The sequence below is a fragment of the Leptodactylus fuscus genome, chromosome 2 (assembly GCF_031893055.1).
Source record: "Leptodactylus fuscus isolate aLepFus1 chromosome 2, aLepFus1.hap2, whole genome shotgun sequence".
Classification (NCBI taxonomy): Eukaryota; Metazoa; Chordata; class Amphibia; order Anura; family Leptodactylidae; genus Leptodactylus; species Leptodactylus fuscus.
In genome coordinates, this window is record NC_134266.1 from 44,875,999 (window position 1) to 44,900,279 (window position 24,281).

The 24,281-nt window shown below is 44.0% G+C and overlaps 1 protein-coding gene across 1 annotated transcript; it reads right to left on the reverse strand.

The window, feature by feature from the left end:
* Positions 1 to 470: 470 nt before the first annotated feature.
* TOMM70 (translocase of outer mitochondrial membrane 70) lies at positions 471 to 24,086 on the reverse strand. The gene is made up of 12 exons (XM_075263672.1): positions 23,790 to 24,086; positions 18,076 to 18,249; positions 17,286 to 17,412; positions 14,382 to 14,491; positions 13,672 to 13,820; positions 11,064 to 11,271; positions 9,074 to 9,208; positions 8,270 to 8,377; positions 7,224 to 7,340; positions 5,293 to 5,390; positions 4,148 to 4,270; positions 471 to 3,633 (listed from the first exon to the last, which is right to left on the reverse strand). Exons 1-12 carry the CDS (start codon positions 24,018 to 24,020, stop codon positions 3,480 to 3,482), a joined length of 1,734 nt encoding a protein of 577 aa, XP_075119773.1. The 5' UTR covers positions 24,021 to 24,086; the 3' UTR covers positions 471 to 3,479.
* Positions 24,087 to 24,281: the final 195 nt, after the last annotated feature.

Here is a 24,281-nt window from a genome sequence, read left to right on the forward strand (position 1 = left end):
TGCATATTGACAAAACTGGCTTTGAAGGCAGCGATTCGCAAGGGGAAAACACTATTGGTAGAGATGAGCGAGTACTGTTCGGATCAGCCGATCCGAACAGCATGCACGCATTGAAATGAATGGATGCACCTGGTACTTCCGCTTTGACGCCGGCCAGCCGCTTAACCCCCCGCGTGCCGGCTACGTCCATTCATTTCAATGCGTGCGTGCTGTTCGGATCGGCTGATCCGAACAGTACTCGCTCATCTCTAACTATTGGATTCAGGTGACCATATCCTACCAATCTGAGGGGCTGGGTTGATGCACAAGGTTCTGCTGACAGACTCCCTTTAACGTCCTGACAGCGGAGGTTTTAGCTACATGATAGATCTAATATGGATTATTATTAATGGCAGATAACACATAAGATGTTAGCCTTTGTACCTAGTACAGCAAGTTCCTGAGCCAAAGAACACAATGCAAGCCAAGCATTTTGTTGTAATATTTATTGGTGTGGATTTGTTTTTTGTTATCAGGAGGGGGGGGGAGGTCATTTACAAAAAAGAAAAATACAGACATATTTGTTTTAGTGCACTTTCAAATAGCAGGCAAACAGTCTGAGACCCGGAACGCACGCTGGATGCAGCTCATGCTGTGTCTACTTATGGGAGAACCGAATGGCACAAACATTGTTAGAAGCCATGCAAATAAAACATCATAAAAATCTACAAGCTCTAGATCTCGTCTGAAGCCATAAATGCTCTATAGTAAGCAATGGAGAACATTTCTCAAAAGCCCTTTTTTTTTTTTTTTTTGATTTAGAGGTAAAGACTACAGGCCTCAGCTACTACACTGTCTTGGAGAAAAGCTGGTCTTGGGTTTTCCACGAGAAGAATGGGTTAAGGACTATGGACAACTTTTCTCAGACAGACGAGACCCAAAGATGTTCTACTGGTCAAGCATCGAGTAGAGAAATATAAAAAGTTTCATAGCTTAGGCTGCCATATTGAGGGTAGAACATGGAGTCATGAGAAGATAGTCCATCAATTCATAACATGACCAAGTACCTGAACTATCCTCATGAGCTGGAGCTTTACCTGTGTAGAAATAGAGGCCAATATATGAAAAACCCCACCAACTCAACCTATGTATTACTGCATTACTCGTGGCATTGTCTGAACTGCAATTTGTACAAAAATGGTCTTCATTAATATGGCCGACAACTGAAACTTTATAAACTGCACAAATAGCACCAGGCTTCACGAATCTCCTGTAGGGTTACAGGTGACGACTCTGCACGCACCCTCACACAGCCGCTGGTCTAAAATATAGGTTTTAACCCATGGAAGGGAAATCAAAGAAGAATGTCTTGTTGCTGGTAGACATTTTGATCAAGAACTTCCTGCAACACCGAGGCCCAACTATCCTGGACTAGTGAAGGGTGTTGTGTTCGAGTAAGGCTCTGTTCACACTTGTGTTTGGATAATTTTTGAAGGCAAAAATAGCCCAGTATGCAATGCTATTCCTGCTGTCATATGCAAAAATTGCAAAAGACCCAAAGGAAGATCACCGTGATTCAGGATCTAGTATAGGGATCATAGCTCATTATAAACAATGGCCCTGGGACTAGTGTGAACAAGAGTCTAAATCTTGACATTTCAATGCAACAATCCCCATCTTGCTTAGATACAATGGGAGGTAAATACAAGGTGGAATCTATCTCAAAGTTGGTGCCAAATTTTGCCGTGTGAACATACCCTAAGTGCAATATCATCCACAAACCAAAAACGGATGTGGTTTTGTTTGTCCCCAGATTAGGAAGGGGTCTCCTTTTTTGCACAGTTTAGGGCTACACAGTGACATGTAGTTACCTGCTATGCATAGTATAATCGTGGAACTGAACAAACAGGACAATTTTATTTTAAAGAAACTTTAAAGGGGTCATCCAGGATTAGAAAACATGGCTGCTTTCTTACAGGAAGAGCTCCACTTATGTATCTCAGGAAGTGACATAACTTCTGTCCCATTTATTTGAATAGGGCTGAGCTGTAGCATGGTCATGTGACCAATGGACGTGATGTCACTTCCTGGGAAGAGGAAGAAGAGTCCTTTGTAAATGAACACAGCCATGTTTTGTAATTCTGGATGACACCTATAAAGGAGAACTCCCAGAATATATTTATTAAAGTGGCTGTCCGGTCAATATGCTATAATAATAATTATAAAAATAATAATCCAGTGCCTACACTATCTATACGCCCGAGTTGCTACTCCTTGGCTGTGCTCAGCTCTGTGACTGTCTATTAGCTACAGTGCTTATAGGAAGTCCAAGTTGGGCTCCATGCAGACAGCCATGTGCCTCGTCAATGTGCTAGCCGCGCTGACCCATTATTTTCTACGGCCCTATACACATTATCACAGGTCCATGTAGGGGGGATGAGCTCAATGACAAATCTCAGGACAGGTCCTACTGTTTTGTGGCCTGAGCTTAATATATGAAATGAGTGCGGGGTCTACGGTGGGCATGGACAGCGCACTGATATCATCCATGTGCCATCCGTGTAGTTTCCCAAAAGGATCAGAAAAATGATGCATGTACACGGAGCAAAGGCAACATATGGGATGCCCTCAATACACCTACATAGGAACATATCGATCTCAGCAAGAATACAAAACCTAAGCCAATTGATTTGAAATGTTTTTGGAAACTTTTTAGGGGCCCGGCCTTTCTTTAAAACTACAGAGCTAATAATCCATTGTTCTTGGATGACAATAACGCATAACTGGATAACAAATATACAATTTCGGAGACCATTTATTTGTGGTTGGATATTTTTACATGATAGGGTCATTGGGGGGGTTCCTCGTGGCTCAGTCCCAACACAAAGTAAATTGCCAATTTAAAAACATCCAAAACAAACAAAAAAATCCCCTTCTACTCAGAGGCGGTGTAAAGGTGGTGCATGCGAAGGATCCATTTATTTCTTACAATGGGAAACTTAAAAAAAAAATAGAATAGTTTGTTTTCACTAATAAAAAGGAAGAAACCAGTCTTGTGTGATCAGGTATGTACAAGAGGAATAAGGACGTACAACAGCAATGCAAATCAAGAAAACAAAATGTAAAAAGTATCAGACATTTAAAAAAATTAAATTTAAGAAAATTTGCTCACACGATATCCGCCCAATCCCAGACACAACAGAAATGAACTCAACTCCGCAGTTTTATTTGCATGGCAAACTATGTCCTCCTGTTCTCATGCAGCGGTGCCTTTACTTTCCCCTTGACAACGTCAGAGGGAATTCATCCCAGACACCCTCATCCCACAATACCAAAAACATCTAACAGAAGGGATGAATGACAACACCACAAGCAGAAAAACAAGGGTCCGCCATTCCACTTTTTTTTGTATTGAATGCAAAACTCTCCGTGGAGAAATTACTTGTCTTAAAAGATCGGTATTTCGTAGCTATCACATTTGCTCATTGCTGGGAGTCCATTTACAGTGTTGGAGGCTTCAAGCCGTATTTCCTGGCGACTTCTGTCTGGGCATAAGCAGCGTCACATAGTGAGTACAGATGGGCCATTTCCATTTCAGACTTCGCCAGGTTGATGGCTTTATTGAACATGTCAATGGCTTTGTCCAGATTCCCCCTGGAAGAGAAACAATGGTACGGTTGAGACCAAAGAATAGTCCATGTAAAAACAGTAGGCCCCATGCCTCATGACTGAGTGGGCTTCAGATATGGGGACGTGTGTTCACTGCACACACTTCCCCACATAGTCTGATGACATCGGAGTACAGTGAGGATTCACATCCATGGGGGTTTCCGACTCATCGGAACAGATTTATCAGAAGCCCCCATAGATCAATAATTTTTCCCAACACATGAGGGGGAGCAGGAGGTGCCCATACACATTAGATAGTCATCTGTGACTGGCTGGCTTGGCTGACGCATGTCCAATTTATAGAAACCCCAATGAAAGGGACTAGGATATTGATTGCGGTGGCCTCTCCTCTACTGACCAAGCACAGCGCTGTACATCATACAGTGTTGGTGCTTGGTATTGCAGCTCAGCCATGTTTACTTCAATGGGAGTGACCAAGAACAAATGGAGCTCAATCTCATAGCCCAGAGCAACCCCTTTTAAAAGCACCAGAGCTTACCTTTGAACTTCTATTGTCCCCATGGTCTCGTAGGCAAAGTCACATTTATTATCTATTTCAATGGCTTTACTGATGAGGTCTAAGCCTTTATCAAGATCTTGTTTCCACTGCAGCTGAAGTAAGCTAAAAAGTAAAGCGGACCGTAAAATTAGAGAGAAAACGGAAAAATAAAGCGCATAAAAGTCCAAACATTTCACATAATACGCCAAAATTCACAAGGTAATGTAAAATGGAAAGATTTTCACCACTTGTGTGTGTTGGACCAATTCTGATTCAAGCTGCCTAATGCAAAGTACTGACCAAATAATGAGCTTGTGACAGTGGCCTTACAGTGCTTGTGACATTATGGACATGGTTCCCCGTCCTGTGGACAGGGGGTGATTGTCCAATCGCTGGGTCCACCAGTGACCAGGAAGATTCTTCTGAAGGCCAGGGCGCTGGAAACACTTGTCATGCGAGTGCCGCCCCATTCAGAAGGAGGCTTTATGGGGACTAGATAACCTCCTAATCACCGAGAGCTCGGATTTCGGATCCCCAGCCATCAGACACTTATCCTGTAGATGGGGGTAAGTGTCCATAATGGCACAAGTGGACATGTACAATTGTTCATTGCATAAAGTTTAGGGCTTTTTCCATGAAAGATATTTATGGCATATTCACAGGATACGCCATAAATGTCTGGTAGATACGGATCCCACCTCTGGGACCCGAACCTTTCTCTAAAATGTAACTCCCGCAGGTTCTTGGCCTGAACTCACCACAACTTTGCTAACAGACAGTTATTCTACGGAAACCCCTTTCATTGTTTTATCCCACCAAGTACAGACTCCTGCTCTGGAAAGACGTTTGATCATTCCATAGTTGTCATCCAAAAATGTGTCCTTCTTTCGAGGGATAATTTGTTCATTCTTATCTTATTTACCAGATCATTCCCAGAAAGATTGTTTGTACTGAATTGTCCTAAGCCCTCGTGTCACTGACAGGTGCCCCATAAGATACCGTATTATGCCCTTAGTGTCTCCTCGAGCAAAAGACAAGAGCGTGCTCCAAGGGGAAAATTCTAACCGAAGGAACTTAACTTCTCCTGTCCAAGGTTTCCCATGCTGCACTATGCCAAGGATTTATTAGGATTAGTAAGGACTTACCCTTTATGGACATAAGTTGTGGCATTGTCTGGTTCCAGATCTATACACTGATCGTACATTTCATCGGCTTTCCCAAACTGCTGTTGATCTGTTAGTGCCTATACAAAGAAGAAAACCCCAGGCTTAATAATGATGTACAAGGAATAACCAGACTTCCAATACTGCACAATTTCAGTTTTAGGCCAACTGATGCTGCCCCCTATTGTTTTCAATGGGAGTCAAAGATTGCAGCAGGACGCTGAAGAAATAAGTGTCCTGTTCCATCTTGCAATGGATGCCGTGGTCTCTGCTGATCATCTGGGCCATGACTGAATGCCCTCAGCCGCGGGAAGCTGGAAAACAGCTTTGTTTACTCTTCACTTTCCACTGTGTGAATGGGCCTTTAATGCTATGCCACTAAAAGATGAAAATGGCATTTTTGGTGCCGGCTCACCCCTTTTCCTGAAGATGCTACCCTCATGATTTTTTTTTTTTAATAGATGAATGTATAGGGTTAAAAGGACTATCATCTTTTGATATCTGGAGGAAAAACAGCCAAGCCTACACTTCACAAAACATTTGCTAGACATACTGTATACTGCAAGCAGAATAACACGAGAGCGGGTACAGAAAAAAAATACTTCTGAATCCAAGATGTAGCCGTATCCCAGGAGACAGCAGCTCTCATATAATCCAAATCAGAGATAAAAATGACATCTCATAAGCAAAACCTGACACTATACACCTGGCGTACAGATGGCGGAGCGGGAGAACAGAACAGCGAGTACCATTGTCGCTTCTTCTGTGGGTGATCATCAGATAAAGGTTTCACAGAAATATTTCATCCTCTTCTCTATTCTTACAGGGGGAACTACAAGAGACCCTCTATTTCACCTACGTACAGAATGTCATCTACAGGGTAAAGTGTCACACAAAATTACATACATATATATATATATATATATATATATATATATATATATATATATATATATATACATATATATATATACACACACATACATACACACACACACCTATAAATATACTAAAATGTACAGAATGTCAGTATATTGCATAGGTTACTAGCCAGAGTCTGACCTGCACAATTTTTTTTATACAATTAAAATGAAATCTTTATTTAGTTTTTTTTTTTTTTAAACATTCTATAAACCTTTAAAAACATGTTTAATATATAATATAATTAAAAACCATGCAGAAATGACATGTGATATACAGTGGCTGCTGACTGTCCAGGCTGAGATAATTGCTTCTGGTAACCAAGCTTTGTTCCCAAACATTGATGCATTAAAAAGGAAGTACCAGCAGAACGTGACCACTATGCCGTGTCTTCTAGATTATAAGCTCAGGATAACTATAATGGGTTTATTTGACTACATTAGGTGTTTAATCCATATATTGGCTTCATCTCCATACCCCACATACACACATGCTGTGCTTGGAAGTTGTTCTAGATGCGGAGAAGGGAATAATATGATGACAGGCATCTCAGGACTGTGCATGCTGAAAGTCAACATGCTTGATCTCATTCTCCAACGCAAACGTACAATACACATTAGATTTTCAGCTGACCTGGCCAGCCTTAGCCTGATGTGCATGACCTTCACTTGCCGAAAGTCATTTTGTACCAACAGAGGAATTGCCTCCATGTCATACAGACATCCAGGATATGGGACCACCATCTTTTCCCACTGCAACCTTGCACATAACTGGGGATACACTAAGCTTTGCTATATATATCCTGCGCAGTTACTATATATACTAAATTGTTTACAGTCATTCTTGCACCAATCTCTATAGACATAGCACAGACTCCATATTTGCAGTAGGTATATACAAAGTGTATCCTAGGACCAGAGCAAAAAGAATAATCTTCACGTCATAGGCCTACATCACCATAGTACAAAAGAGGACAACACCATCTGCTTTACCTGGGCATAAAGGGCATAACCTTCTGCACATTTCGGAAATTTCTTAATAACATCTTCAAACCCTTTCATGGCAGCTTTGATCTGCAGCGGATTGCTACCGGTATACGCTTTACGGTACTAGAAAGGAGAGACAGGAAGAACATTAGTAATGTCTTTACAACCTATTGTATATGAAATAATAGTAATATCTATAATGGAAGTTTTTTCCTTCCTTTAGATCGGGGCAGCTGATGAAAAAGTGTGGGTCTTAGGAAAGCTAAGGCCTTAGGCACACGACCAAGTTCCGATATTTTAAGGGAAGTTGCTCTGATGACATTTGGGTGACATCTGGTTGTTATATGAGGACCTTCTCTCCTCCATTAAGTTCTGTTCTGATCCATTTTCACGGAGCAGAGTAGAACCTACTATATGATTACCATAGCAGAGCATCAGAACAGTCTTGTGCAGCGATCACTTTCGCGTGCCCACAGGTGGATTTCACCTTTAGGGACCCTCCAACTGGCAACTCGTGTCACCTTTGACAACCCAAATTGGCTTGAAGCAGCTGAATATAGAAGTAGATGCTGGAAAGAGCCAAGACAAGAGCCTTAGATGTAGAAGGAATACCCTGATAAAGCTGTAAATGTATCCCCTATCCTCAGGACAGGTGAGAAGTGTCCAACTTGTGAGAGTCTGACTCTTGGGTCTTCCATTGATCACAATAATTGGGGTCCTTTGTCTGTATAAATGGAACAGCAGTACAGGGCAGTCAGGGATTGACTATTATATACTACTGAATTGTACTGCTACTGTATGGCCACTTCATTCATATGATGGAAGAGGAGGAGCCGCCATTCTAATGGGGGGGGGGGTAACAGTGGCTGAGACCCAAACCAATTTCACACTCATCACATGAATAGGAGAAAAGTAAATCCTTAGACAAACCCTTTCTTAATTCTATTAAACCCAACATCAGGTTCACGGCTCTGATCAGTATTACAATCTAATAATTTCACATTTTCTATAAGCCTCACACACTGGTGAGACCGGTACATGTCGATACTTACTAGTGCAAAGCATTTCTGTGCTTGAGCGAGAGCAGAATCTGGTCGCAATCTAATACATTCATCAAAGTCTGCCACCGCTTCATCCACTTGGTCAAGTAGGATTTTTAGCTGGAAATAAAAGGGGCAGTTACTTGAACCACATCCTAAACGTAATATGGCAACCAGAATATAATCCTACACATACAGTGAAGTGCAAAAGTTTAGTAGGTGTGAAAACCATGCTGCAAAGTGAGAATGCGTCCAGAAATAGTGAAAAAGTGTTAGTTTATTTTTATCAATTAATAAAATTAATTGAATGAATAAAAAAGAAATCTAATTTTCATCAATATCTGGTGTGACCTTTGCCCTTTGCCTTCTATCAGTTCTTCTCGGTACTTGCAGACAGTTCTTGAAGGAACTCGGCAGGGAGGTTGTTCCCGCCATCTTGGAGAACTAAGCACAGATCTGTAGATGTAGGCTTGCTCCAATCCTTCTGTCTCTTCATGTAATCCCAGACAAACTGGATGATGCTGAGATCAGGGCTCGGTGGGGGCCGGATCATCACTTCCAGGACTCCTCCTCCACAGGGCAAAGGTCACACCAAATATTGATGAGATTTAGATTTCTCTTTTCTTCATTCACTTAATTGATAAACTATTAACACTTCTGTTGCTGAAAGCACTCTCATTTTAGAATAATGAGAGCCAGATAGATAGATAGATAGATAGGAGATAGATAGATAGAGATCGATAGATAGGAGATTATTAGATAGATAGATAGCTAGATAGATCTAATTGAAAAATTCCTTAATATAGCCACGCTTACCTGCCCTCTGTGGTGGTACACATCTGCATTCTGGGGATCTATGTCTGCAGCCATGTTGAAATCTTGAGTAGACAGCATTGGCTGTTGTTGCTGCATGTGCATACTTCCCCGCTTAATAAGGGCATTTGCCCGTAACTAGGAAAATAAATGAAAGGAACAGTTTTTCTTTGAATGTATATAAAGTAGCTCATAAGCAAATTTGGCAAAAATGATTCCATGAATCTGTTCCACAGCAGAAGTCCTGGAAGGCTATTTAATTGTATCAAAGTAACTGGCAGGTTTTATAGCCTTTTTATTCCATGCTATCGCAGGACTCCGTGTGTCCTCCTTGGTGCTGCTGCCAGGCTGTGCCAGTAGTTTTTGCCTTCCTCTGCATCAACTTGGGTCCATTACATTTCCTTGTTTTATGCTTAGAAACCCAAGTTTTGTTTTTTTTCAACCTAAATTCACATATGAACCGGAGTCCACCAGAGATTAAAGTTCTGCACAGAAGACCACGTGTGTAATCACTGTTTTAGTGAACCAACTCTGTCGTTTGGGTCCCGCGGCAGACCTGAACGAAGGAGAGTCCGGCACAAATGTGAGCCCAGCCTAAACATGTACAGAACCTCCCCCGCCCCCCACTTACTCATCAGGTGGCTGCACACGTTGCTATACACTTTGCACACCAGGTGGCGCCAACACTATACGTAAACATAACTTTACTGGATCAAGTAAATGACAAACAGGTTCAGATCTTCCAAAGAGGGAAAATCCCTGCAATGGAGGATGTAATGCAGGATCAGTGCAACAGAAGTAATGCAAAGCCACACACACACACACACTTTTAGGTTGAGGCCCCACACTGCGGAAACACAGCTTTTTTTGTAGCAGATTTTGCTGCGTTTTTTTTTTTTTTTTTTTAAAAGCCAAAGCCAGGAGTGAATTGAGCAGTAGGGAGAAGTGAAAGTATATATTTCCCATTCCTTTTGTAGACATTCTTGGCTTTGGCCCAAAAAAATACAGCAAAACCTACAACAACAAAAAAGCTGCATTTCTGCAATGTGGGACCTAAGCCTTACACAGATTTAACTAATGCGTGAACTGGAAAATGGCGATTAAAGGTGAACATTTGGCTTCAAGATTTCCAGTTAAACTACCAAATAAGGTAGAAGAACATGGCACACGAGTGTCCTGCTTGTAGTACAGCATGCTATAGGTATCATGGCTGCTCTACTGTAGTATATTCTTAGCACATTTTAAGACTTGCTTTTCTATTTTAAAGAGGACCTTTCAACACTTGGGGCACATGCAACGTCCCACCAGTACTTGTCTATAGATAAGTATCAGGAGGGGAGGGGGCGTTCCTCCCCGCTGTCACAGTACAGTGCTATAGACGCTACTGTGAGGAAGGGCGTTCCTGACTGATTGTCAGAAACCCCTTCTGACAGTGAAGACCTACGGTACCGGCACCGATAGCTCTTCACTCGAGGCACACAACATGAAAGCCCACTTCAGCACACTGTAGGATTTCCAGCAGTGTATAAAACCGCATGTGCCCCAAGTGGTGAAAGGTCCTCTTTAAAGGGAATGTATCACCTCTATGTTTTACCTGACAGTGAAACATGTATTTTTTCCATTTTCTGCACATGATTATGTGGATGGCCATAGTTTAATCTAACTTTTACGGTTGGGCTCTATCAGCATGATTTTGCTGATAGAGCCCCTCCTCGCCTGCCGAGCGCTTCCAATAGAAGCGGCTGGCACGCGGGGGGTTAAGCGGCCGCTGGCAAAGTCTGCCTGCCGCCGCTTTCAATAAGATATAATGCGCACCGGACTGCGGCTTATAGTCCGGTGCGCCTTATATATGAACCGAGACGGACTATAAGGCGCTCATGGGCAATGCGGCTTATAGTCCAGTGCGCCTTATAGTCCGTAAAATACGGTAAGATGGTCCTATAATAAAAGTGATACCTGGGACATGTTTATTTCAATTTCACACATTCATTACCTTGACATTAGCGGCTTCCATGCTAATAACTTGATCCAAATCGGGTTTTGCAGCAGCAGAGTTTCCAATGAGCAGGTAGAAGGTGGCTCTCAGTAGTAAAGCTTCAGCCATGTACTTGCCTTTGGCCTCCACTTCTTTTGTGCATTCACTGATTATTTTGTCATAGTTTTCTTCCTCCATATATTGTTTGGCTTTTAAATAACCAGATCTGAAGAGAGAAAGAGAGAAAAACTGAAAATCTATTTTATGTCAAACACAAAGATATATGTAGTAAACTACACTGAGTGCACTTAGTAAAAAACAATGTTACTCACCTCTCCTGCGCATCTCCCTGACGTCTCCGGTGCTTCTGGCTTATGTCAAGTGGTGCCGTGACCCTTGGGCCAAGCGTCACACGGCGTTATAATGCACAGACGAAATCAACAGCCCCTGATGTCAGCCATAAGCACCAAACACAGCAGGTGAGAGCAGTGAGTAACACAGTTTTTGTTTTTTTATGTTTCCTCACTTTGCTGGGCTATGGCTTCATATACTTTAGGGTCTGAACAGACCCCACATTATAACAACAACAGTATTGGTTTGGCTGTGTTCAGATTAATTTTGTGGGGTTCGCCCAACACTAAATCATACTGTAAAGAGGTGTGACCTAAATTGCCATTAATTGTAATTTGAGGTAAAATGCCTGATTAATTGCGATTTTGATTTAGGTCATAATAACCAGGCCTATTTTTATGGTTCATTTGCATACAAAAATAAGCAATGTTCTATATAGATGGTTAAAATTCTGTAAAGGAAAGCCCACTAAATAGGAAAGAGTGGGGGATGACACAGGCTGTGTATTAGTATAAAGAGAGAGGAGAGAAGTGACTGACACTCTGTAAGGGAGGGGAGAGGGAATCGCACACTTCTCAGCATCACAACTAGTGACATAAGATAGCTAGTGAAGGCAGCAGCATGGATTACTAACACAAACGCTCATCACATAAAGTCTATGTTCTTCTGAATGCCGCTATGGGGTTTAGAGGTTTACATGCCGTAACTCAAGACAGGTCGAAGAATACCTGGTAAATATGCATCAATATGTAATTTGCAAAACATTGTGAATGTTTGCAAACAATCTGTCCCTATATAACACAGGGCAAGACTGAATATGAAACACTATGGGACAGAACAAGCAGTGTTTGAGAACTATATGCAGCGAGTACATTATGCAGGACTCTCGGTTATTACCATTTTGCTTACTTATAGCACCAACGTATCCTTTACCGATAATGTCAACACCGTTAACAATATGGGGCTCACAATCTACATTCCCTACCAGTACTAGAGTGTGTGAGGAAACCAGAGTACCCAGAAGAAACCTGCACAAAGAAGGGAAGAATATACAAACTCCCTGCAGATGTTGTCCTTGGCTGGATTCAAACCCAAGACCTCAGCGATGCAACCATGTTGTCCCACATGTTGTTGCAATAACTTTGTAAGCCTGGACTCACACATACAGTTTCTGAGCCAAAGCCAGAAGTGGATATAAAATGAATAGGGAATATAAAGACACTAGTTATACTTCCCCTTCCTACTGGGTCCACTTCTGGCTTTAAGTCACAAAGTGGCATAAAAAAAAACTGCATGTGTGTGATTCCAGCCTACACAAGCATCTGTTCTACAATTCACTTGAATCATTCACTTACAAAGGAAAAGGGAAGAACTCAGATGTTGGGTCATTCAAGGGTATAGCCATTTTAATAAAACTGATGGCCTAGCCTTAAAATAGGACATTAATTTTAGATCGCCAGGGGCTCGCGTCATTGATCACAAGTCAGGAGATTCAGTGCTCACACCCCATCTCTGTCACAACATCAGAGTACGAGACGCAGCTGTAGTATTCACAAATTTATTAAAGTGGATAACCCCTTTAAAGAGGACCTTTCATCAGATTGGGCACAAGCAGTTCCATATACTGCTGGAAAGCCGACAGTGCACTGAATTCAGCACACTGTCGGCTTTCCCGATCTGTGCCTGGCGTAAAGCGCTATCAGTCCCAGTACCGTATCGCTTTACAGTCAGAAGGGCGTTCCTGACAGTCAGTCAAGAACGTCCTTCTTCACAGCAGCGCCTATTGCGCTGTACAGGGTGAGCGGGGAGGAACGCCCCCTCCCTCTGCTCACAGTGCTTGTCCATAGACGAGTATTATCAGGAGGGGAGGGGGCGTTCCTCCCCGCTCACACTGTACAGCACGATAAGCGTTGCTGTGGAGAAGGACGTTCCTGACTACGATACCGGGACCGATAGCGCTTTACCCGGGGCACAAATCGGGAAAGCTGATAGTGAGCTGAATTCAGCGCACTTTCGGCATTCCAGCAGTATATAAAACTGCCTGTGCCCAATCTGATGAAAGGTCCTCATTAAAGCTGCCCATACATATTTGATAAATGGCTCAGGGATCTGCCCACATGTGGTGTCTATGGGAGAATCCAGAATTTGGAAACAAGTATTAGGTATGTTGGATTTCATCTCCTCTATCGAATATATATTAATGGGTTCAGCTGTCAGATCTCTTATGTGTATGACCAGCGTTGAGGCAATGGAGACATTAGCAGGGGTCACTTACTTCTCCTTGACTACAGCCGCCTCTCCTTCTTTATCCTTATCTTCATCTGACTTCTCTTCTTTGTGCAGGGGTTGGGAGATGATATCGTCGGTGAAGGAGCTGAAATAGGATTTGATGAACTGCGGTGAAGGCATCAGTGGCTCCCTGTTCTAAAAGCAGCAAGAGAAGACATTAAAGCTACACGTGTAGATAGTAAAACATTGAGAAAGCAGAATGAAAAGGGATGCGATTAGAATTTTTAGGTTTTTAAATTGATTTTTAACCATTTTATTAGCTTCCTGAATGCAGACGGACGGAGCTCTATCTGCATCAGTCACTGTATTGGTGTTTAAGTCCGTTACTCTCATCCTATGAATCACCTTATTCCTAATTTACAATATGTGAATGGAGAGGGGGTTGGGAGAGAGAGCTATTGGCCAGACTTTTAAGTCAATATGCAAAGCTCAGGAGAATTCATCAAAGTAGTTTGTCTGGCACTAAGGAGAAGCTTTGATCTATTTAATCGACAATGCCAGAAGAGCAATAAGAGTTAATAATGTATCAGAAGAAGAGCTGCAGGGCTAAAGTAGATTTAATAACACCAGGAAGTTTTGCTGCACTGTACGTAATGGTACCATGACCCCAATGTACCAACCGTACCAGTAGGAACGCCCAGAATGTGTACACGCCACTAGTTAGGACGCTCATGACACCAGTTATCCCGTAAATACCTTGTATTTGTCTTTGGCTTTTTCTTTTCCGAGCAGCTTAAGTACTTTATCTGCGAGCAGCATGCTGTTCTGGTTCTGGAAGCCTTCCAAGATACAGACTGCAGTGACATCTAGAACCATAAAGTACGACGTTACATAAAACCGCCATCATTCGCTCCACATTCACTTTCATTTTCTATTTTTACTGATCCCAGTAGAGACGGCTGTCCCCCGACAGACGGGATAGAAATGCATAAGAAATCAAATCCTAAAAGATGTTAAGACCAAATGCTCTCACGTTTCTTCAGGAAGCATCAATGTTATCTAAGGTCACTATGCCATAGATGGTGATAAGTGGGTAACCAAGAACAACTCCATGTCAAATCTAAATGGCAACCCCAATGAGCTGAAAATCAACCCCCATCAACAGGGTTTTGCTCCTTGACCTTCATAAAGTTGGACACGGGCAGAATAACCAGTCATCAATGTATGGAGTTGCATATTGTCACTACTGCGGACCACATACATTAGATGAAGGAGGGCAAAAGCTTCCGTCCTTGGTGTACCTGGCCATCTAATATGTGATGGTGTTAAAACTATTGCCACTCCCAGGCCCTTTACTCATGTTTTGGTTCCCTGACTGTCCCGACAGTCCTGCCCCATGAATGCATTTACCTTAAAGGGGTTATCCAGGATAACTCGTTTTTGGCAAGAAGGCTGGTGAAGGTGAAAAAAAAAATCCACGCTCACTTGTCCTCAGTCTCCCACCAGGATCCGTTCTCGCTGCTCTAGGATCTAGTTTTGGTTTAAGTCCCCAGTGTATGTGGGTAAAGGAAAGGACGCGGCACATCATAGGTAGTGACGTCCCATGTCCTTTCCTTAGCCCGCTAACTGACCTCAGCAGTCACATGCGGCAGGAACTCCTGCCATAAGAAGATCCCGGGAGCAGCAGAGCTGGACCACGCTGGGAGATACCAGGGACAGGCAAATATGTTTTTTGGTTTTTTTTTCCACCTTACCTGGCCCAATTGCAAATTATAACAAAAAAATAAATAAAATAAAAATGAAGACGCAAAAAACAACTTTTACTGGACAACTCCTCTTCCTCAAAGGCCAGATTTCTGACATATAACAATCTACGTTCCCGGGCGGTGCCATAACTTCCAAACTTAAACATGTAGCAAAATGAAGGAACCTTGGGAAGGGAACTTATATGATCATATAAAAACTAAATGTCTCATGGATTTTATGTTTTTGGACTGACTGACAAGAACTCTCAGTCTGAATGTAATGATAATATACATAAAAGATGACAATATTATAGAGCAAAAAGTGAAGATTATTGGGGTGAAGCTGTAAAACTAAAAGAGGCACTAGTACCCTGTTGGGCTACCTTTAAGCCTGGATACAGATGAGATACAGTTAGGTATGGAGCATACAGTTTCTGTGCGGTATCCTGCGGCATATCACCCCATAGATGTCACAGCTGGCTCCGTAGACGCTGTACACACATAAGCCACTGAAGTTGGCGTCCCATAAATGCTCAACTGATAAACATGGTGACTAGGCAGGCCCATATAGTATGGTAGTCTGGTAGACATATTCCTGGGTATACCCTTGCAGTGTGGGGTTGAGCATTATCCTACTGAAAAATGCCAGATGAAAGCCCTGCCATGAGAGGTAACACATATGGCCGCAGATCCACAGATCACCGCACCAGCATTGAGGTCTCGGTGGTGACCAAAAAACTGGGAGCTGCTCCTGCTTGTTGGCAGATCATACAGTCCTCCCTACTGGTGATCTGTCGAGGTCACCTGGAGCCTGGTCACCATGTGTATGTGTGAAACCATTGCTTCCAACACCTCCGAACAAGCCACAATGTGATTAGTAAGGTTCCACAGCTGCTACATGTCTCATAGCCTTACATTGAAAGAAGAATTAGGGACGTCCTAAATATGGACTATATGGCAGCCAGGGAGAACAATCAACTAGAACATGTCAGTGGTGTCCGGGATCCTTAGGATGATTTCTGAGCTATTACCTGCATTCTTCTGACCCTAAATTATCATCTCACCATGGTCAAGATAGTCACAAGCACCTATTCTGTCTCCCCTCTTCCTGACCCTAAATCTTTCTCATTTCTGTAGGATTTTTTCCTTACTTTTCAAACATGTTCTTTGCTCCCCTTATTGGTTTTGTATGTTGTTTTTGCACATTGTCTACCTGACCGGGACATAATACCAGCACGAAGCAAGGCAAACTCCAAGCTGCTCACACGTACTTCAAATTGTGTTGCCATTAATAGGAAAATGACAGGGCCAGGCAGAGATACCAAAGTCTCAACTGGCTCTGTACTCTTGCGGTTGCCCCTGGATTTTCATTATGGACGCATGCTCACTACTACCGCACCTGTCTGAAGAGCAAGGACTGGTTGTGCGCATGCGCCGATAATGAAAATCCCACTAAGCAAAGGAAAGCAATGTCAGATTCTGCTGACTAAGGTATATCACTATATGCTTAGTTTACCATGTCCACTCATGGTCACAGATTTCCTTTTAATTATATTGTGGCACACGTTTGGCATAAGACTCCATTCTGCACCTCGCTTGCCACACCGTGAGAACGTGGGTGGGAAGGGGAGTTGAGCCACCATATTCATTAGAACTCAAGCCAGTTTTCTGGTGTGTGCTATAATGGAAATTTACACCAGTGCCTTTTCATAAATCAAATGTGCCTTATGCCAGCTGTGGCCTTTAGTAAGACTAGTGTACAAAACGCCAGTCTCAATAAACGTGCCACACTGTCACATCTGAAGACATGATTCTGTTTCATCTAAGGTAAACCCTTCTTGTGCAAGGTGGAAAAACAAGCCTATTTTAGGGGCAGCCACTGCGGACACTAATAACAAGGTAGAGAAGAACATACCTTCTAAGCACTCTTTCTTGTTGTCAAGCCTTTCATGTGCTTTCGCCCGTCGGAAGAGGGCTTTCACATACTTGGGATTTAATTCCACTGCTTTGGTGCAGTCTTGGACAACTTCTTTCCATGTTTGCTAAAATAGGAAAAATACCAAACATATTACAGAACAGAAAAAATAGCATGCACCAATTCATACATAGAGGTCAGGGTCACTGCAATTACTTGCCAGCTACACATGCTATACGATGGGATGTGGCACAGGTGACACCGGGTCTGATTTGTCAAATGTTAAATTGCTGTGTCTAATGTAAGTTGTGGTGTAACGGAGTGCTGTGTGTAAAAAGGGAAGTTTTATGAGGCCGTATATTTTATTTACACGATAATTCACCTGCCCCAAGTGGCTTTCCTGGGGTGATGTCTAGAGATGAGCGAACACTATGCGGAACAGCCATTTCAAATAGCACGCTCCCATAGAAATTAATGGACGTAGCCGGAACGTGGGGGGTTAAGCGGCCAGCCGCAGGCAAAGTCTGCATGCCAGCCGCTTCCATTCATTTCTATGGGAGCGTGCTATTCGAAACGGCTGTTCCGCATAGTGTTCGCTCATCTCTAGTGATGTCCAATGACATATCCTCAAGTAATAAATTCTGGTGCTGGGAGGAATTCAGGTGGTTTCCATCCCAAGCACCTCCACCCTTACCACTACCCGACGATAAGAATATACAAAGAGAAATGACATATGCAGAACTAGTTAAATAAATAAAACGAGGTGAAAAGCCCCCAAAAGATTCCTTACCAACTGCTCGTAGGCGGCAGCTCTGTTCTGGTAGAAAGTAGATAAGTCCACCTTCTTCTCCGGAGGACACAGACTGATGGCCTCGGTGTAGCACTGAATTGCTTGATCGTATTTCCCAGCTTTAAAATACTTGTTTCCTTTGTTCTTTGCAGCTTGTGCTTTTTCTAGAGGACTCTGAGGAGATAAGAAGCAGTGTGAGGACGGCCACAGAACCATTTTTCAGCATTATATATACCATATATAAGATAAAATTAGGTACAAGTTACTTATATGACATATTTATAGAATAACCATTGTACCACAAAATGAACATACTACCTATCTATAGAATCCCAGACGTCAGACTCCCACAATTCACAAGAGCTCCAATGTAACTTTATTCATACTGTGGCACTATAGACTGAGATTCTTGTGATCAGTGACGGTATATTCACACAGATTTTTTGCAGGTGGATTTTGACGCAGAATCCAGCTGCAGAAATTGCTCCCATTGACTTCAATGGGAGCCGCTTGCTTTTTTTTTCCTCGCTAGCTAGTAGCGGAAAAGAGAAGCGACATGACCTATCTTGTTGCGGATTCCACGGCTAAGTCAGCCACGGGATCCGTGGCTTGAGACACACTCCTGTTTAGTCCCATTCATTCAGGAGCGGGATGCCATGCGGAAAGTTCACAAGGCAGAAAAGGTTTCCGGCGTATGAACATACCCTGAGAGTCCCCGCAGCAGGACCCCCCACCAATCATACACTTGTCCCTTATCCTGTGAATAGGGGATACAATTGCAGCAGCCTCTGGAGTAGATTGGTGGGTGTAAAAGAAAAGGATAAATCACCTGTCCCTGCTGCTCCGCCGCCTGCTCCCAGCCCCCTTTCCGTCGTGTGCTGGGGCTTGTAGCACTGGAGACCATGAAGATCATGTGACTGCTGAAGAGGGAATGGTGACATCACTAACATGTCACCTGTTCCTTACCAGTGACCTCTTAGGCCACTGGTTGGTCACAGAAGTCACGTAAGCCTGCCTGCTTCCAGTGGTGCGAGTCTCAGTGCCAGCAGACAATGGCGGCCCAAGGACAGGTAAACTACCATGGTATGGCGGTATTATGAGTACTTGTATAGTGGTAACAGAGAGCCTACAGAAAGCCCCCATAAGATTTTGGGTACAGGTGCAGCTCTGACCATTTTGGTATAAAAATGGCCCTAGTCGTATGATACTTGATGGTTATCTCTGGCAAAGGCCCCACCAAAATGTAAGTTTCTTGCTGTTTCACCCTATGCATTTTAAAGGGTGAAAAATTCAGTGAAACTCTGCATCATAAACCGACATGGTGCGGATCTGAAGTCTGCACAAGGGCCAATTTATATTATGGAGTTTCGATATACACCCCAAAGATTATGAAATCTACCAAAATGAATCTTATATGAGCGAGCAGATTAATTCACCGGTAATATCAGTCTTTACCTTTATCAAACCAAACATCAAATCAAAAAAACCCACAAAGGAAAACTGCCCTGATCTATAGCATGGCCATTTAAGTTGCAGGTTTTACCCTTCACAATGCTTAGAGTGAAATCTGTAGCAAGTCTGGACTGCAGGTGACGTCCTGTGTGGATACACCTGTACAGGTGACATTGCTCCAATATAAGTGTTATACCCCATATTACAAAAAAGAGTGCGCCTCACTGGAGAACATGGAGGGCTGTTTGTACAGGTGACAGAGAGCTCAGCTCCCTCGTGCACTGTGGAATTTGCCCCCATCTGAAAGGTGCACGCTCCTGTGTAGGAAAGCAGCCAGGAGACTTGTGAGAGACTACAGCCCGAGGACGGATCTGCACCCACACGGATATGGGCCTAAACCAGTGTCCCAGTGATCACATTGTATCTGTAGTCATACGGTTATAGCACTTGTAAGCCACGTCTAAGAAAGATACTACTATACCACTGTTCGTATGGAGTGAAACAGAAGTATGGTCCCTTCAATCTCTAGAGGTTTTCTATGATCTACACTCCACAGGTGCTTAGGAAAAATAAAGATGTCACCCTCGGGGTGAAGGGGCTGACCGATGGGTGAAACATAACAGTATTAGGGCCTCATACTTAGGTGTCATACACATGACCAGCGTCGTTTTCCGTACACTGTCCGCTACTACATGGACCCATCTTAGTCCCAATAGACAAATCTGTATTTTTTGCAGATCAGTGTCCTATTATTTTCTCTATATGTAGAACAGACTCGCCCATACAAGTGGAGGGGATAACAGAAGTCTTTTATATCCATCACAGATTCCATACTGATGCAATGAGGACATGTTTTCTTGTGGACAGCACAGACCACTACAATCGTGTGCACGCTGCCTCATGTCCTATTATCACGCGGCTGCCCTACTGACATTTTACTTTTAAAGGGGTAGTCCCACAAATATAAGTTAGATCACATAAAGAACAAGTCTTCCGTTCTAGATATAGCAGTTACAGATTTGCTAGATGCAACATGGATTTTTGGCAATAAAACAACAAGCAGTTCATGAAAGCCGTAGTGCGCCCATCTGTGATCTCTGCAGGGAGATTGAGGCTTCATGCACATGGGCAGGTACGGCCTGGAAAATCCAGATCATATAATAGCGACACTCCCCAGACTTAACGTGGTCTGGAGACCGAAACTCCTATCTTCATAGTGATCTGTATGTAATAAGGGGCAGCAGAGCCGCAAGGACTTCCAGCACTATACATCACTAGGATGCTTGATAGATGTGACTGATGTACAGGCCGTATTTACCAGCCCATAAGTGGGAAAGAAGAGCGCGACAATGTCATGAACCTGCTTAGACACTGAATGGTTAGAGGAGCGGTCACTTCTCCTCACAGGTTTAGTAAATCCACCATGTAATATCAAACCTGGAGCATCTTTTCCTGGCTCTCTGTGTTGTGCCATTTCTCTCAGATACGTAGGACTATACAGTGCTCCTTCAGTTATAATGGCCTCAGGATACAACATGGTCTTATCTGTATCTTGAAACCAGACGCTTGGCTGGGGGATCCGACATATCGGCATTGTCACTTCAGTGCTCAAACTCTTCCCATCTGCGTAGCAGTCTCCATTGTAGTGTGCATCCAAAATCACCAGAACAAAAAGTCTAGCAAGCTTGACTTTTTGGTCTGGGAGTTTCAGCTGACTCACTCTGTAGTAGCAGTCCAACGATGGACCAAAACAACGGAGACGTCAACGCAAGTGTGAACTGAAGTGCGCCTCTCTGCACTATAGGACAGCACTTCATGTTCTTTTCTTCCCTTTACCTGTATCAGGATAAGCTGCTCATTTAGGCACAAGGTGAGAGCAGCCCTAAATAAAAGCCCATCACCATCATTGAAAGATTTCTAGTAGGTCTCTCTGATTTTTATATGTAAGGTTTCGCTATATTTCTATAGGGCACAGGGCTATGTTCTTACAGTCTGGCACAGGTCTCACTGACTGGACAGTGGCTTCTATATAAGGACTCACCCCAAACTGGTAACACCCCGCTGTCACTGTTTTCATTTACTACAGGAGGAACGACAGAGGAAAAGCATGACACGGTGCGCAAATAAAAGATGCTGCAGAATTGTTCAATTATGGGAAATGTATTTACTAAGGGCTCGTTCACACAGGGCAAGAGGGGGAGGATTTTGATGCCGAATCCGACCCCTCACAATAGAGGTCTATGGAGACCGCTAGCTTCCTTTTTTCTGTGAGCGCTCACGGAAAAAAGGAGCGAGCTGCCCTTTCTTCAGGTGGATTCCGTGGCTGATTCAGCCTCCGCCTCACGACAGCACCCTCCGGGCTAGGCCCATTTATTTGGGCTTACTCCGGGAGCGGGAAGCCACGACAGTCGCATTTTGGTCCTATTCTAACGCGGCTTCCAGCATCAAAATCAGGACCAAAATACACAGTCACAAGCCCCGTATGAACTAGCCCTAAAACAGACAAGTTAGGAGAAGGGATGGGTCCTCTCTAAATGTAGAGGATGGGAATGTGGACACCTAGGCTTGGTTCACACCCGTGTTACTTCTGCCCCATATACACTCATTAGTCAATATGTAGGGACATCGCAATAGAGCAAATAAATAAAGAACATGACCCTGTGACTGTAGAAATGGAAACATACAGAGGCCACCTATAGCAGAGCAGCACAGCAGATAACGGGAGAGCAGGACGCATCTGACAACCGCAATTTTAAACACAGTAGGTGGTGAGTCAGACAATGTGTCACATGACCATAAATGCATCTAGCGCCATTTTTTCAAAGCAGTATTATATTAATATGTATAGAGTCTTGAAAAACTATCTGCCCCCTCCCAACAAAAAGTCATAAGGCCAGGGGCCACACGTTGCAATTTTGCAGATTAGCCAATGAAGGAATTGCTGCAGCTAACCCTCTGTGATTTACAGTAATAGTGAAGTGGAAGGTTTTAACCCACATCAGACCAATCTCCTGCTATGGCTTTGCCATGATTTAACTGGCCCACTGCAGTAGTACAACCTGCACAGCGCCACACGTCTAAAGGTTGTGTATGGTATTGCAGTGAATTCCCATCGACGTGAATAGACAGAGGTGTAATAACAAACACAATGGAGAGATTCAACAAGACCTGGGTGTTTAACATCTTACAATGCCCCCTTGTGCCTGCGGAGGGCGTGCTTATCCAAAAACTTATCCGCAGGATAGATCACCAGTATGATCTGTCAGGAACACCCACCTGGACCCTGCACAGATCAGCTGTTCTAGCAGAACCACCACTATGCAGCTGCACCGCTCCTATGACTTGAATACTAGCGGTGTCTCATGTGCCGCCTGTCACTAACAGCACCCAGAGAATGCTAGAACACAGGATTTGAGTGTTGGACCCCAACAGATCACATACCGATGAGCTATTCTGCCGATAAGTCATCAGTAGGAAAATTGCATTTGCAGTCGGATAAGGAGTTATCGTGGAGTTCTTATTGATTCACCTGGTCCAGGGATCACTGATGATGGAGTCGGGGTTTCCAGCCACGTCATGACCCCCACATTACTTGATTTGAAGCAACGTTCTGCCCCCCTCCGTCAATCTCTCCGGTAATTGCCTGCTTTACCATAGACAGTCCCCATAGTAGCAATAAAATTGAGGAGGGAGGGGGCAGGTCGCTGCATCTGAGCACATGACCTGGGGGGTTAGGATATGGCTCGAACCCGAGTCCATCATCCCTGAACAACCAGAGCCCTCACATCCAGTTGCAAATCTACACTCGCTGCTTGCAGGGTAAATGATGATAAATATGGTAGGGGTCATGGCCCACCCCGTTTCTGACCCGCGCACAACCACCACTTACTGCTAAGACCACAATGGCTGCATAACCATGATGACCCCCATCCCCCATGTTTATCTAACCTTGTACGGCCTCTTCATGTCTTCTGATGACCCCATGTGGTGACACTACAAGGCCCAGCATGCACACTGGCTTGCCTATGCTCAGAATACCTCCTATGATGGATGGGGCATGCTGGGGGTTGTAGTGTGACCCAGCTGCAGGGGTGCAGGTTACTGAGCTGTGTGCACAGGGACAGTCAGTGTTGCTGGTGCCCGGGCACATCCCTACCTGCCCCTGCAGCTCCTGTGGAGGTGACATTGACTGCAGCATGTGCGGCCATGCCCTCTCCATGTACACAGGGCACAGGCTGCCCCTCCACCGCCCTCATCCTCACCAGCTCCTGCTGCGGTGCAGCCTCCGGGTTGGTGCTGCCTGTACTGGGCACCGGGCTCGCCCTCCCCTCCGGTGTCTTCCTCTGGTTGTCTCCCTTGCTCGACCTGTGCCTGCTCCATAGATACACAGCTCCGGCTCCCAGGAGTAGCGGGGCCCCCACGGCCAGGGCCAGCTTCCAGTGCGGGATCCCGGGTCCGCCTTGCGGCTCCACGGGCTTGGAGGCGGCCATCATTAATCCGTCCCTGCAGCTGCGGACACGGGGAAAAGACAGGGAGGCGGAATGCCGGAAACGCGATGCATCCTGGGAGCCGGCAGGTGGGGGGATTACTTCCGGGAGTGGTCAGGACGGTGCTGGAGCGCCCTCTGCCGCTTGTCTCAGAGCACTGCACTCTTGGAGAATACTTAGCAGAGTTTGACTTACTTGATGTAGTTGCTGTGAGAAAGTGTATTATATGCATGATAGATATTCCCATACTCATCTACTAAGAATGGG